At 45.6% G+C, this 14,943-nt stretch overlaps 1 protein-coding gene across 4 annotated transcripts in view; it reads right to left on the reverse strand.

Moving 5' to 3' along the window:
• Window positions 1-14,943, reverse strand: part of DROSHA (drosha ribonuclease III) — a 135,207-nt gene that overhangs the window by 96,081 nt on the left and 24,183 nt on the right. For all 4 annotated transcript variants that reach the window (XM_008262091.4, XM_008262093.4, XM_008262092.4 and 1 more), the window contains 4 exons: window positions 14,773-14,914; window positions 12,319-12,473; window positions 9,109-9,189; window positions 4,265-4,351 (listed from right to left, as the gene is read on the reverse strand). In XM_008262091.4, the coding sequence (XP_008260313.2) occupies window positions 4,265-4,351; window positions 9,109-9,189; window positions 12,319-12,473; window positions 14,773-14,914 (465 nt within the window). The remainder of the gene's footprint in view (window positions 1-4,264; window positions 4,352-9,108; window positions 9,190-12,318; window positions 12,474-14,772; window positions 14,915-14,943) is intronic.

Below are 14,943 nucleotides of genomic sequence, written 5' to 3' on the forward strand. Positions count from 1 at the left end.
GAAGCCAAACCACTAAACACCTCAACAGATCAATTCCCACACAATGTCAAAGGCTGTAATTACATGAAAAGTGAACCTGTAATTAGATAATCAAAATCTAAGCATGAAACACACTCTTCAGGGCCGGCACCGTGGAGCAGCAGGTTAATCCTCCACCTGTGGCGTCAACATCTCATATGGGTGTCAGTTCTAGTCCCAGCTGCTCTTCTTCCAATCCAGCTCTCTGCTGTGGCCCGGGAAAGCCGTAGAAGACGGCCCAAGTCCTTGGGCCCCTGCACCCACGTGGGAGACCCGGAAGAAGCACCTGGCTCCTGGCTTCGGATCGGATCAGCACAGCTCTGATCATTGTGGCCATTTGGGGAGTGAACCAATGGAAGGAAGACCTTTCTCTCTGTCTCTCCCTCTCACTGTCTGTAACTCTACCTCTCAAATAAATAAATAAAATCTTAAAAAAAAAAACACTCTTCATAATCCACTCGTATAGTCCACTATTCTTAATTTAAATGCTAAAAATGGAGCTAATTATCAAGGCCGGTAACCTGATATATTTCTTCTATACATATTGAATATCATTCTTCTAGAAAGTATATGTGCTGCTCCTCCGCACGCGGAGGAGCCGCACCGGACCGGGCGCTTGTTGTTCCCTTTTTTTACAAGTCCTTTCTATAGTAAAGTAAGAATAAGTAAACAGCAAACTCCCAAAGCAAGAATGAGTAGAGAGAAATGAGCAAGAACGAAGTAACGAACTTCCCCGCGAACTCTCCAACGCACTCTCCAACCAACCCACACCACCATGCCGTCTCTCTCCTCCTATATAGTCCTCCTCCGCCAATCCCAACTCGGCTGCCCACACGCCGAGTACGCTGCTCTCCAATCAGGAGCAAGTCCTACAGTTTATTGGTTGAACTGGAGGCAGCTGTGCGGAAGCTGTTTACTTCTCTCCCAGCGCCATATTTTGGGAGAGCAGATGCATAGAATAAGTCTTAATTCCAGTAACTTAGTCTAGTCCGAGTTGCTCCCCACAGATCCCCCTTTCTGTTTATTTTTGGCGTTGATACGCGCCTGTCTTCGGTGCCCCACGGCACACACTCTGCTCTGCTTGCTGGAGTTGCCCACAGGTGCTTACAAGCCCTATCAATCAGGCAAACCGAATCCGGGTCCTCTCTTCGCCATGTTGTGAGGAGGTTTTTAGGCGCTGATGCGTGCCTGTCTTCGGTGACCTGCAGCTGCCCACAGGTGCTTATCGTCTTACTAATAAGGCAGACCGAATCCAAGCCTTCTCATTGCGGTATTGTGGGGAGACTTATTGATGTTAATTCGTGCCTGTCTTCGGTGACCTGCGGCGCATAAGCTGCTAGCCGCCTGCAGGTGCTCACCGCCTTCCTAATCAGGCATACCGAATCCAAGTTCTCTCATTGCCGTGTTGTGGGGAGGCCTTATTTTTCTCTATTTCTCTATCTCCGGGCATTCCTATTTCTCCCATTTTACTTCCATCTGCCAGCATTCCTATTTCTCTCATTTTACTTCTAAACTTTTGTTTCTCTTATCCCTGTGGCTTCCCGGCGCCCGCCCCGAGGCTGCTTCTCGGCACCTCGCCCCGCGGCAGCTTCACGGCTCTGTGCGGCTTCCCGGCGCCTCGCCCCGCCGGCGCCCGCCCCGAGGCTGCTTCTCGGCGCCTCGCCGCTCCGCGATGGCTTCCCGGCTTTGCGCCGCTTCAGCCCGCGCTTCTCTCATTTGCGCGGCTTCCCGGCGCCCGCCCTGCGGCGGGCTCCCAGCTCTGCGCGGCTCGGCTTCGTGCGCACACTCCGCGGTCTCCATGCCCTTCGCGCCCGCACCACGGCCTCACGCCAGCCCCGCGCTCTCTGCACGCGGTGGCTTCCGCGAATCACACAGCGTAGCTCACGTTTCCGCCGCCCGCATTCAGTCCAAGTTCCCCGGACTAACCTGGCGAATTCCAACCTGGCGGCCCACGTCTCTGCCTCTGGTTCCAGATTTTCGCCTTTTGCTCCCTGGGCTGACTTGAATTCCAAGCTGGCTTACGTCTCCGCCTCGGCCTGCACTCGCGGCTTCATCCTCCCTAACATTTTTCTCTACCCGGTATGTTTCCCTAAGTTTTCTTCCAACAATATTCCTCCCTCATTTCTCCTGGCCTCTCCCCACAGTCCGTATCCAAGTCTAAATTTCTTATAGGTTTCACTTTCACTTTCAACCTGCAGTCCGTATCTGAGTCTAAGTTTCTTCTTGCTTTCACTTTAAATCCTAACTTCCTTCCCACAGTCCATATCCGAGTCTATGCCTAGGCTTTCGATAGCTTCTTCTGGCACATTTTCCGTCCAGCTTTTCCCTAGGCTCTTTGCTAGTCTCTCTCTCCGGTATTTTCCACTTCTTCCCGTTTCTTCCCTCCTAAGTTTCCTATCCGAGCTAGGTTTCCTATCTGAGTCACGGCACCATTATGTCGCTCCCCCTCTTCGTGGAGGAACGACACTAAGCCCTGCCTAGGCTTCATATCCGAGTCACGGCACCATTATGTCGCTCCCCCTCTTCATGGAGGAACGACACTAAGCCCTGCCTAGGCTTCATATCCGAGTCACGGCACCACTTGCTGCTCCTCCGCACACGGAGGAGCCGCACCGGACCGGGCGCTTGTTGTTCCCTTTTTTTACAAGTCCTTTCTATAGTAAAGTAAGAATAAGTAAACAGCAAACTCCCAAAGCAAGAATGAGTAGAGAGAAATGAGAAAGAACGAAGTAACGAACTTCCCCGCGAACTCTCCAACGCACTCTCCAACCAACCCACACCACCATGCCGTCTCTCTCCTCCTATATAGTCCTCCTCCGCCAATCCCAACTCGGCTGCCCACACGCCGAGTACGCTGCTCTCCAATCAGGAGCAAGTCCTACAGTTTATTGGTTGAACTGGAGGCAGCTGTGCGGAAGCTGTTTACTTCTCTCCCAGCGCCATATTTTGGGAGAGCAGATGCATAGAATAAGTCTTAATTCCAGTAACTTAGTCTAGTCCGAGTTGCTCCCCACATATATGTATAATATTTATATATGTTATATAAATATACATAAAATAGATACACAAATGAGAGCTCAAAGGGGGAAAATTAAGGAATATACAAAAACACATTATTTTCTTATGCCAATATTACTGTTATTTTCTATTTGAATAACTAAACAATGCTGATCTAAATTAAGTATAAAGAAATGAACTTCTGAAGAAATAATGATTAATAATAGTCTGGCCTCTCAGGAAAATAGTTGAGCAGTTCCTCAAAATATTAAGCATAGTTAACATGATCCAGCAATTCCTGTCATGGGTACACACCCAACAGAAATGAAAACATACCTCCATGTAACACTTGTACACAAATGTTCAAAGTAGCATTATTCAAAACTACCAAAAAGTGGAAAAAACTCAAATGTCCATCAATTAATGATTGGAAAAAATAAAATACGGTGTATTCAGGCACCATTCTGCCTTAGAGGGGGGTAGTGCTACTTTCTTTCTCTGTGGAGTTGCCCATTATAGATATTGCATAAGGACAGGATGATATAATATATGGTTTTGTGTCTGATTCATTTACTTTGTGTAAATTTTTCAAGATTCATCCAAGTTGTAGCATACATCAGTACTTCATTCCCTTGTGTTGTCAAATAATAATACTCTATTATTATGTTTGATATTTTCACTGCAGCTGACTCCCTGGGTTCAAATAATCACTCTCCCACTTAGAACCTGAGTAATCTTGAACAAGTTACTTAATTTCGTCTGTAAAACTTGGACTGGTCCTTCATGTGTACAGGAGGAAAGACGCATTCCACAGATCTGTTACAAGAAGTAAGTTAATATCTGTGCAAGCCTCAGAATGATGCCTGAAACACAGTACATGCTCAACAAATATTAAGTACCATTACTGTCATCAATATTCAATAGATTGTGTTGTTTGGGTCTCTAGAGAACAAATAAACTAGCTGCTGATTTTTAAGAAATGTGAAGGTATTTTGTGCATTCTTTCCATTTCAAAGCTCCAAAGAATAGCTCCATAATTCATTGGCTATGATGAACTTGACTACTGTGTGATATTAACAATATGAAAGAAAAAAAAGATACGACAGTATAGTGAGATGAGACTGCAATAATCATCATTATGATAAATACCAAAAATAGTTTGCAAAGAAAAAACATTTAAGAACTGAATCATAAACTTGGCATAAGCACATTTTAAATTACATCAAATCTCATTTTGTTAGGAACTTACTAGAAAGTTTGTAGGAGGGGAGACTGTAATCCGATAGTGGAAAAGTCTGCCAGCATTGTTGGTCATGGGGCGGCAGGGCTTAATGGCCTAAGAGGGAAAAAGAGAAAATGAGTTGACAAGTAAAGCAGCAAAATATTTTTATTTAAAACTAAGACTGTGTTTTCTAGATTCACATCTGAAAAAGAGGCTTTTATGAAAACAGCATTCAGTTTACCACGAAGGAGCTGAAAAAGGGATGGCGGATCACCAGTTCCTTTTTTTTTTTAAGATTTATTTATTTATTTGAGAGGCAGAGTTACACAAAGAAAAGAGAGAGAGAGAGAGAGAGGTCTTCCATCTGCTGGTTCACTCCCCAAATGGCCACAACAGCAAGAGCTGGGCTGATCCGAAGCCAAGAGCCAGGAGCTTCTTCTGGGTCTCCCATGTGGGTGCAGGGGCCCAAGGACTTAGGCCATCTTCTACTGTTTTCCCAGGCACGTTAGCAGAGAGCTAGGTTAGAAATGAAACAGCCAAGACACAAACCAGTGCCCATATGGGTATAAAATAAGTGGGTAACCAACAAGAGGACTATGTAGTTTGTACTAACAAGAAGGCTACCAAGAAGCTGAGGGCATGTCACTCCAACAGTCACACTACCATGTCTAGTTCTAAACCTAATCAAGTGGTTGGACTGAAATCCACTGATGGGAGAGAGAACCAGATCCCAGCAGGAAGGGATCCCACCATAAAAGCACAAATGGTGATGACAACACTGTCCTTGCCCAAGGCGCCTATGCAATTTACCTGGGAAAATGTTACCTGGAAAGGGGAATACCCAGGTGGTTCAAGAAGCATTGGACACAGTATCTGAATCCTCACTGACACCTGGAGACTGGATGCATCATCCTGCCACTGTAGCTAGAACAGACAGGAAGCCACCCAAGGTAATAACTGGAGTCTCAGTCAAGATATGGCTTACAGGGACCAGTGCCGTGGCTCACTTGGTTAATCCTCCGCCTTGCGGCGCCGGCATCCCATATGGGCACCAGTTCTAGTCCTGGTCACTCCTATTCCAGTCCAGCTCTCTGATGTGGCCTGAGAGGGCAGTGGAGGATGGCCCAAGTGCTTGGGCCCCTGCACACGCATGGGAGACCAGGAAAAAGAACCTAGCTCCTGGCTTCGGATCAGCGCAGCGCAGGCTGTAGCGGCCATTTGGGGAGTGAACCAATAGAAGGGAGACCTTTCTCCCTGTCTCACTGTCTATAACTCTACCTGTCAAATAAATGAAAAAAAAAAAAAGATATGGCTTACAGTGAGTCTACTGAATCCACAGATGGTCATTTCTCTGCCCTTTTTACATAACACTGAAATTAACCTGCAGGCAGTTGGTACCTCTCCACATTGGGCCCATGACCTGTGGCATAAGAACTAACACAATGGAAAAAACAAGTAAAAGTCACTGAAAATTGCCACTACCACCCCCTCTACACGCACACAGGCATTGAAAATAATATTGCACTGGGGTGGAGGGTGGCCAAAAACTACCACTCTTAAGGATCTGAAGGACACGGAGGTGACGGTAACTATCATATCTCCCTCAAATTCACCACTGTGGCCCCTGAAGGACTCTGGAAAGGCGACAATGGACTATCGTAGGCTCCCAAGCAGTGGCTCTGAACACAGCTGCCACATAAGGTGTTGCAGTTTAGCTGGAGCACGTTATTATATCAGGTACAAAGTACAAGGCAGCTAATCTGGTAAATGAGTTCTTTTCTATCACAATTAGAATGAGCATCAGAATGGTTTACAGACAACATGTACAATTTTGCCCCAGGCTGCCAGCTCTCACACCCACTGTTGTAACAGCCAAAGAGCTCTTGGCTTTCGGGAAACACACAGAACATCACACTGCTCCGTTACAACTTGGACATTCTGCTGATCAGGCTAGAGGCCCGGGTGAAACACAAGCACTACAAAGCATGACAGAATCTCTACAAAGATTCGGTGGCCTGCTGCAGCTACTGGGCTGGGTAGAGTCAAGCTGCTCCCTCCAGAGTAAAACACAAATCATTCTATCTCCTGTCTCCAACGAGGAACAAGGAAGCCCAATACCTGGTGGACCTCTTCGGGTTCAGGAGGCAGCATGATCACACCTAAAAAAACTGCTCGGGTCCAGTTATAGAGCAGGGCAGAGAGTGCAGCCCAAGTGAAAAAGGCCTCAGAGTTTCCAGGATGAGGTACAAGCAGTATGCTGCTGGGATCAAAATTCAGTTGATGCTACAGTGATGGCAGGAAAAGATGCCAAGAGAACTTCATGGCAGGCCACATGGGAGAACCACAGAAATGCCAGTCCTTAAGGATCTGAAGCAAGGCCACACCATCAATAGAAAAGAACTGTGTCCCTCTGGGAAAAACATAACTCCTAGTATGCTACAGGTCCCAGTTGATGTAGAAGGCCTGGCCCAGGGACATCAAATAGACAAATGGCCAGAACCACCTATCATAAGCTGGATCCCATCTGTCCCACTAGGCAATAAAACTGAGAGGCACCAGTGACCCTGAGAGAGAGGTAAAGAAGCTGAACACGCACATGAGCACAGGGCACAAACGAGTCACCTGGACAGGGCACCTTCCCTCAGCCAATGACTTAAGGATGGAAGGATGATGGAGAAAGAAAACACCCAAGTTTGGTTTGCAGAAAGGTCAGTTGGTAGAGGGTGGAAACCAAAGTGGGTTACACCACAGTCTCACTGTGACATGGCTTCGAAAGACAGCAGTGAGGGAGTATGTCACCAATGTACTGTTTTGGGCATGTTAACACAGTCATCACAGTGTTTGGAAAGAGACGTGGTCTGTGGTTAGACTATAGATAAACTCATGGGCAGAAGAAAGTGGCCTTGCCAGCTGGTCAGGGGCCTAGAAGGGAAAAGTTAGAAGATAAGGGATAGGAAAGTCTCAGGTTAGAGAGATGGGGGTGGATAAATGGGAGGGAGCAGGAGGCTCTCTGTCTCACATACAGATGTCCATCAGGGAGCAACCACCATGGGAGAGATACTAAAGAAGCAAGTAGACAAAGAGACCAGAGCAGTTGGTGCCAGTTAGCATCTGTCCAAAGTCATCCCAGAGTTGGCAGGATAGGTACATGAATGCGGTGGCCACGGAGGCAGAGACAGGGGCTTCACATGAGCCCAGTACCGTGCACCCCACCAACCAAGGCGACACCAAATGCCACTGCTGAACATGCAACTGACCCATGCTGAGCTCCTCAAATGGCACCATTCCTTGAGGAGAACTACCTGCTACTGCTCAGCAATATGAATACAGGAAAGGGTCAAAAGTCAGTTCTTCCGGGAATAAACATACACTCTGAGTATGAGCTTGCCCTCCTCGCCTGCAGGTCCTCAGCTAGCCCCGCCACTCAGCTACCCTGCCTGCTGCCCAACTGAGGGGCTTGCAGTCGATGCAGAGCCTGCTGCTGGTATCTCAGGGTCAGCACCTTGGGGTCAGCCTCAGCTGCAGAGTCTCTCTCCCCAGCTCATGCCCTTCCTTGTGTTCACGGACTACACAAGAAAATTCCAACAAGCCAGGTTGGATCAGGCCCATATCACAGGTGCACTGCTCCTTCCCAATCTGTCCTATGCTCCCTTCTTGTCATGGATACAGATCCCTAGTAACCACTCAGAGCCCCAACCCCAGGTACATACACGGACACTCACAGATGCTATCTTGCCCCACAACACCTTGCTGCACTTGCTGACTTTAAAGACAAATGGAGGTGAAAATGAGGCATGTGTTCAAATTATCAGGCACTCTCATAGTCTTTTCTTCAATTCTATGGCCCCAAACAAGTTTTATACAGAAACTGAGAATTTACATATACTAATGTTTAAATACAAGGTGAGGAAATAAAGTGATAATCCTGGGATTAATAGCTTATAAAAAATAAAAGAGGGAAAAATAAATGAAAATCATCAAAATAGGAACAGTAAGAGAGGCTTGTACAATATAAAAGTGTTCTACCATTCCATCAAAGTTCTTTAGAATGTCCCCAACAAGCCGGGGCTGGGGATACACAGTATCTACTCACAGTTTGATGGAGACAGTAGGCTAACTAAGACAATGAATGTGACAAGCGCTGCGGTGAAGGGCAAGCACCCATACACGGCTACGGTGGCCTCGCTATCTAGCCAAGAGGGGGTGTGCCTCACAGCAGTTTAATCAGATAACTAAAAACATGAAAAAATTATAATATGTGCAGTTTTAGAATCCTTAAAATAATAAAACATGTATCAAATCCACCTTGCCTATTTTTTATTTATTTATTTGACAGGTAGAGTTATAGACAGTGAGAGAGAGAGACAGAGAGAAAGGTCTTCCTTCCGTTGGTTCACTCCCCAAATGGCTGCTACAGCCAGCGCTGCGGCAATTGAAGCCAGCAGCCAGGTGCTTCTTCCTGGTCTCCCATGCGTGTGCAGGGGCCCAAGCACTTGGGCCATCTTCTACTGCCCTCCTGGGTCACAGCAGAGAGCTGGACTGGAAGAGGAGTGACCGGGACTAGAATCAGCACCCATATGGGATGCCAGCACCACAGGTGGAGGATTAACCAAGTGAGCCACAGCGCTGGCCCCACCTTGCCTATTTTAAATAATAAGCCTTCCAAAATATCTTTGTTTCCTTAATAACATTCCCCACTCCATGCCCAAAACCCAATTATTTTTGCCTCTGCAATTATCAGTAACAGAGACTATTTGGAGGTATGAAAAGACCATTTTGATATCATCTCATTAAGACGAAGAGGAATAGCCACAGCACCTGTCTGCGTTTGGCTTTTGGTGCTCATGGACGTCATAACTTGAACCACTTACCTCTTCTCCAGGATAAATGCTGTGCCTAATTCCTGTGCGTCGGGCTTTTGCGCTGCACTTGCAGAGTGGCCCATCATTCATCTGTCAGAAATGGAACATAATTCGTTTTTATTAGGGGGAGAATCCACAGCATGCACACTGATGCCTGAGAAACGGTGTGGGTTTTCATGTCACGAGCACCGAAGCTCTGAAGAGGCTGTCACTGTTAGAAGATTAAACGGTTGTTCTGAAACCAATAAAGCTGCAAAGTGTCTATAATGTCTCATAATGGGAATCTCCATGATGCGCTGGGTTCCCCAGTCCTCTGTGTGGCCAAGCAGGAGATGTCAGTGTCAGCACACTTGACCCTCATTTTCCCCTTCCTCTTCAATGTACGCTTGTTCCTATTTCTTATTTCAGAAAAAAATGACTTTCACCAAAAAAAAAAGGATATTTTATATCCTAGAGGAACACACAGTGTATGTGCTGCCGAAGCGAGCACAGGAACACACAGAATGCTCTGAAGGTGATATGCAGATTAAATGCTTTGAAGACAAGCTTAAAGGTAGCTATGAAGCAAGGAAAGAAAATGCCTACTAAAAGGCTGAAGAAATTCATACCTTCTAGTTAATACTGCTTTTCAAAATCTTACTGAGATATTTTCATTTATATTTTCATACAATGAATTGCAAATCCATAGAAATTTTAGGCAATTTGTGTGTGTGTATATATATGTGTGTGTATATATATATATGTATATATGTGTGTGTGTATATATATATGTGTGTGTGTGTGTGTGTGTATATATATGCAGTCATTGATGTCCATGGGGGGTGGTTCTGGGAATTCCCTCTGTCCCACCCTCTGGATACCAAAATTCAAGGATGCTCAGGTTCTTTATTTAAGATAGTGTACTGTGTGCACGTAAGGTCTGCACATCCTCCTTTATATTTGAAATCATATCTAGATTACTTATATACCTAATACAGTATAAACACTATGTACAGTTGTTATACCATATTGTTTACAGAGTAATCAGCAGAGATACAGTTTTCCCCATGTGTTTCTCTTTTTCAAAAAAATGTATTTATTTGTTTGAAGTAGAGAGAGAGAGAGAGAGAGAGAGAGAGAGATGCAGACAGAGATACTCCAGTCTACCAGTTCATTCCCCAAATGGCTGTAAAGGCCAGGCTGTGCCAGGCAGAAGCCAGGAGCCTGGAGCTTCTTTCAGGTCTCACACGTGAGTACCGGGGCCCAGGCACCTGGGCTATCCTTCAGTTTCCTCCCAGGCATATTAGCAGGGAGCTGGATTGGTAGTGGAGCAGCCAGGTCTTGAATCAGCACCCACATGAAATGCTGGCACTGCAGGCAGAGGCTTAACCCACTATACCACAGCACCAGCCCCTCTGTTCAATTTCAATAAAGCAAAAGGTACCACAAAGGACATGTTTGCCAAGCATTCTAACTACATTAATTCCTTTTTCTTTTCTTTATCTTTTTAAAAAATTTTATTTTATTTAAAAGGCAGAATGACAGAGAGGGAAGGAGACAGAGATCATCCATCTGCTGGTTCACTCTCCAAATGGCTTCAATAGCCAGGGCTGGGCCAGGCCAAAGTTCCAAAGTTCCACCCAGGTCTCCCACATTGGTGGCAGGGGCCCAAGTACTCAAGCCATCCTCCTCTGCTTTCCTAGGCACATTAGCAGGAGTCAGATCCAAAATGGAGCAGCCAGGACTTGAACCTGTGCTCCGATATAGGACACTAGCATTGCAGGTGGCAGCTTAACTCACAGCAGAATGCCAGCTCTCTAACTATATTAATTCCATAAAGGAAATTTTGGATAGCTATCATCTAACAAGAATCAGCAGAAGAGTATCTTAATTAATACATGGAATAGTATGGAGTTATTTACAAAATAAATTTTAAATGGTAACATATTGATATATGTTTTCTTATATTAATTCATATGCATTAAAGATACTACCTTTGGATACATTATATATTTCTTTTTTTCTGACAGGCAGAGTTAGACAGTGAGAGAGACAGAGAGAAAGGTCTTCCTTCCATTGGTTCACCCCCCAAATGGCCGCTATGGCCGGAGCGCTGCACCCATCCAAAGCCAGGAGCCAGGTACTTCCTCCTGGTCTCCCATGCAGGTGCAGGGGCCCAGGAACCTGGGCCATCCTCCACTGCCTTCCTGGGCCACAGCAGAGAGCTGGACTGGAGGAGCAACCGGGACAGAATCTGGCACCCCGACCGGGACTAGAACCAGAGGTGCCAGCGCCGCAGGCAGAGGATTAGCCTAGTGAGCCATGGCACCAGCCTACATTATATATTTCTAAGATATGTCTTAAAATTTTTTATTATGTACTACTTCATAATAAAACAGTAATCTTTTAAAATTTATGAATTTATTTATTTTAATTGAAAGGCAAAGCATCAGAGAGACAGGGAGCACCAGAGAGGGAGAAAAAGATATCATCAATCCACTGGTTCACTCCCCAAAAGGCTACAACAGCCAGGACTGCCAGACCGTAGCCAGAAGCCATGAGCTCCATCCTGGACTCCCACAAGGGTGGCAGGGGCTCAGGTACTTGGGCCATCATCTGGCTGCCTTTCCATGGGCATTAACAGGAAGCTGGACTGGAAGCTAAGCAGCCAGGACTTGAACTGGTATTCTAATATGGGATGTGGATATCCAAAGCGACAGCTTAGCCCACTGTGCCACAATACCGACCCCAATAAATCAGTAATTAAAACAAAAATCATCCAGCTATTTCAGCATTAACTAGAATATACTTTTAACAAGAAAAAGAACTTACAAGGATATGTGATTGACCAACTCAAAAAAACTGAAGTTGTATAGGACTATTTTGTTTACTATTCTGCAGCAAGATACCTTCCAGGCGAACTGCTTTTAAAAAGACCTACGAGTTCTCTCTCCTCCTTCCTACCATTTCTCTCCTTTCTACTACAAAGTTTAATGAGGTGGTGCCATTGTCCTGCTCCCCAACGCAGAATTTACAATGGTCGTCGAATATGATTCAAGGAACAGCTGCCCTGCAGCTGAACTCTGAAGCTGAAAAGAAATAAGGTCTGAAGAATGACACCTAATGCTGAGAATAAAACTCAGTTTCAATACCAGCCAGCATCCATCTCCTGAGCCCAGAGACATAAATGTGACATGTGGGTCTGCAACCTCTAGAGCAAGAGCATAAAAACACACGCACCTGGCCTGGGTCGTTGTACCACAGCTCATCGTGAAGTCGGTCAGGGTGGGCTTTTTTGCGCTTGATTTCTGCAATGACGTCGAAAACCTCGGAGTCAGAGCTGCTAGAACAAGTGCTGTCCTCATCGGATTCACATTCGGATTCACTGGAGCTCTCTGATAGCAGTTGGGGAAAAACATGGAAAGAAGTTGAAGAAATTAACACAGTGGTTTTCGTGCAGACTTCCAGGCGACCCTAACCTCTAAATATAAACACAGCTCTTTGTTCTTCCAGCAAACATCTGATGGCCTACTCTGTACCACTGAGCTAAGTGATACCACAAACAATCATGCAGCTCATAAGAGTAAGTCTGAAGTCTAGATGGGAAGATGAAGAAAACAAAGATTATTTTACAGGGAAAATAAGATTTAAAGGACGATGCTAGATAAAATGAAAACAACACAGTGGTAGTATGCAAAGCTACAGCAGGGCAGTGTTTGGTGTAGTTGTTAAGATGATGACTGGGATGCACACAACACATATCAGAGTGCCTGGGTTCAAGTCTTTACCTGGCTCCCAATTTCACCTTCCTGTTAGGCACACCCTGGTAAGCAATGGTAGCAGCACAAGTAACCATGTTCCTGCCACCCACTCTGGAGATCTGCATAGAGTGGCTGGCTCCTGGATTGAGCCTGGCCCAGCATGCGCCATTGCAGGCATTTGGGGAATAAATCAGTGGATGGGAAATCTGTCTGCTGGTGTCTCTCTCTCTCTCTCTCTCTCTCTCTCTCTCTCCCTTTCAAATAAACAAAATTTAAAAACCCATTAAGGGGCAGGTACTTTGGCATAGTGGGTAAAGTCACCACCTGCATTGCTGGCATCCCATATAGGTGTCAGTTCAAGTCCCAGCTACTCCACTTCTGATCTAGCTCTATGCTATGGCCTGGGAAAGCAGTAGAAGATGGCCCAAGTCCTTGGGGTCCTGCACCCACTTGAGACCCAGAAGAAGCTCCTGGCTCCTGGTTCGGATCAGCACAGCTCCAGCCATTGCTGCCAACTGGAGAGTGAACCAGTGGATGGAAGACCTCTCTGTCTCTCTCTCTCTCTCTCTCTGCCTTTCCTTTTCTCTCTGTGCAACTCTGACTTTCAAATAAATAAATAAATCTTAAAAAAAAAACCATTAAAGTTTTATTTAAAAAGTTATAATAATCTGAAAAACAGTAAATAAATTTTTTAATGTTCTATAAATTTTATTTTTAAATAGATAAAATTTGAAAACCCATTAAATATTTTAAAAGTTAGAGCAATCTGGAAAGCAGAAAGTCAACCGTGATCCCAAAAGGTAAGTGAATAATTTCTCAGGAGAGGCCCTGAATGGGACGGGAGCAGGCTGATAAGGAGGTGCAAAGAAGAAAGGGACACACAAAGGAACACTGGAGCGACGGCGGAGGAGTGACTGCCTTGTGGGGACAGTTTCACTCCTGCAAGAGGAAGCAGTTCTACAGACCGGCCCCAAAACAATGCATTCTTGAACTGAACAGTAAAAAATGATTAAGATGGTAAACTCTGGTATTTGTAATTTACTGCAATTTTTTTAAATCCATAGGAGCTGGAATAATCCTCCAAGAGATTAATGTAGTAGCAGCAAACATAAGTGGTAAAACCCAACACAGAGCTGTATTTTCATGTACTGCATGAGGAGGACACAACTGTCAACCCCATTTCACAGATGGGAAAACTGAGGCTCGATGATTAATCACCTGCCCAAAGTCATCGAGCAAGCACATGCCGCAGTACAATTTGAGGCCACGCCATCTGGCTCCCAAGTCAGTGCTCTTACCACCATGGATATTGCCTCTCAGCACTGAGACATACTCAACGTGAACAGGCAAGAGCCACGGAAACCACAGCTAAGAGTATATACTGAATGTCTCGCCTGTGCATGATATTCATTAGGGGCTAAGGACACAAGATGGTGAAAAGCAGTTTCCGTCCTCGAACATCTCAGCATCTACTTGGAACCGGAGGACATACACATGACCAATACAAGAAAATTACACAAACTGGCTATGTGAATACAGAACCCTTTAAAAAGCATTGGGCTATTAACTGCTGTTTCCTCAGCAAGCCAGGAGCACCTGGTTTTGCAAGGGGAGGGCGCTGCCTGGCGAACATCAGAGGCATGCGGCCCAGGCTCCCACTTTCATGGGACATGGACTGGCAGTCCCAACTTCTAAGACTGTACAACTCAAAGAGACAAGCTGGCTAGCATGCCTTGCAGATGAGACCCTTGTATCTTCTACTAAGGTAACTGAGGAAAAGTAACATCAGAACAAAGGAAGTTTTACCACTGTGTACTCTGTTGACCTTAAGTAAGAAAAATAAAATGACAATGAAGACACTTCACTTGGGGAATCCCAAAAGTTCAGGATGAAGCCAGAAGGGCAGAGTCTTGAACTGGCGACCCTGACTCACCTAAGTCTTCATCTAGCTTCGTTTTCGGAGGTTCCCACGGAGGCCTGGCAGCCTTGGCCTTCTCTTGCCTGCTCCCCAGTTCTTCCTCAAATCGGTCATATAAGTCGCGGAGCCGACTTGTTCCAACCACAGTAGAATCCCCCTTTTCAAAATAAAGGATCCACATTAAGA

Source organism: Oryctolagus cuniculus, chromosome 14, assembly GCF_964237555.1.
Source record: "Oryctolagus cuniculus chromosome 14, mOryCun1.1, whole genome shotgun sequence".
Classification (NCBI taxonomy): domain Eukaryota; kingdom Metazoa; phylum Chordata; class Mammalia; order Lagomorpha; family Leporidae; genus Oryctolagus; species Oryctolagus cuniculus.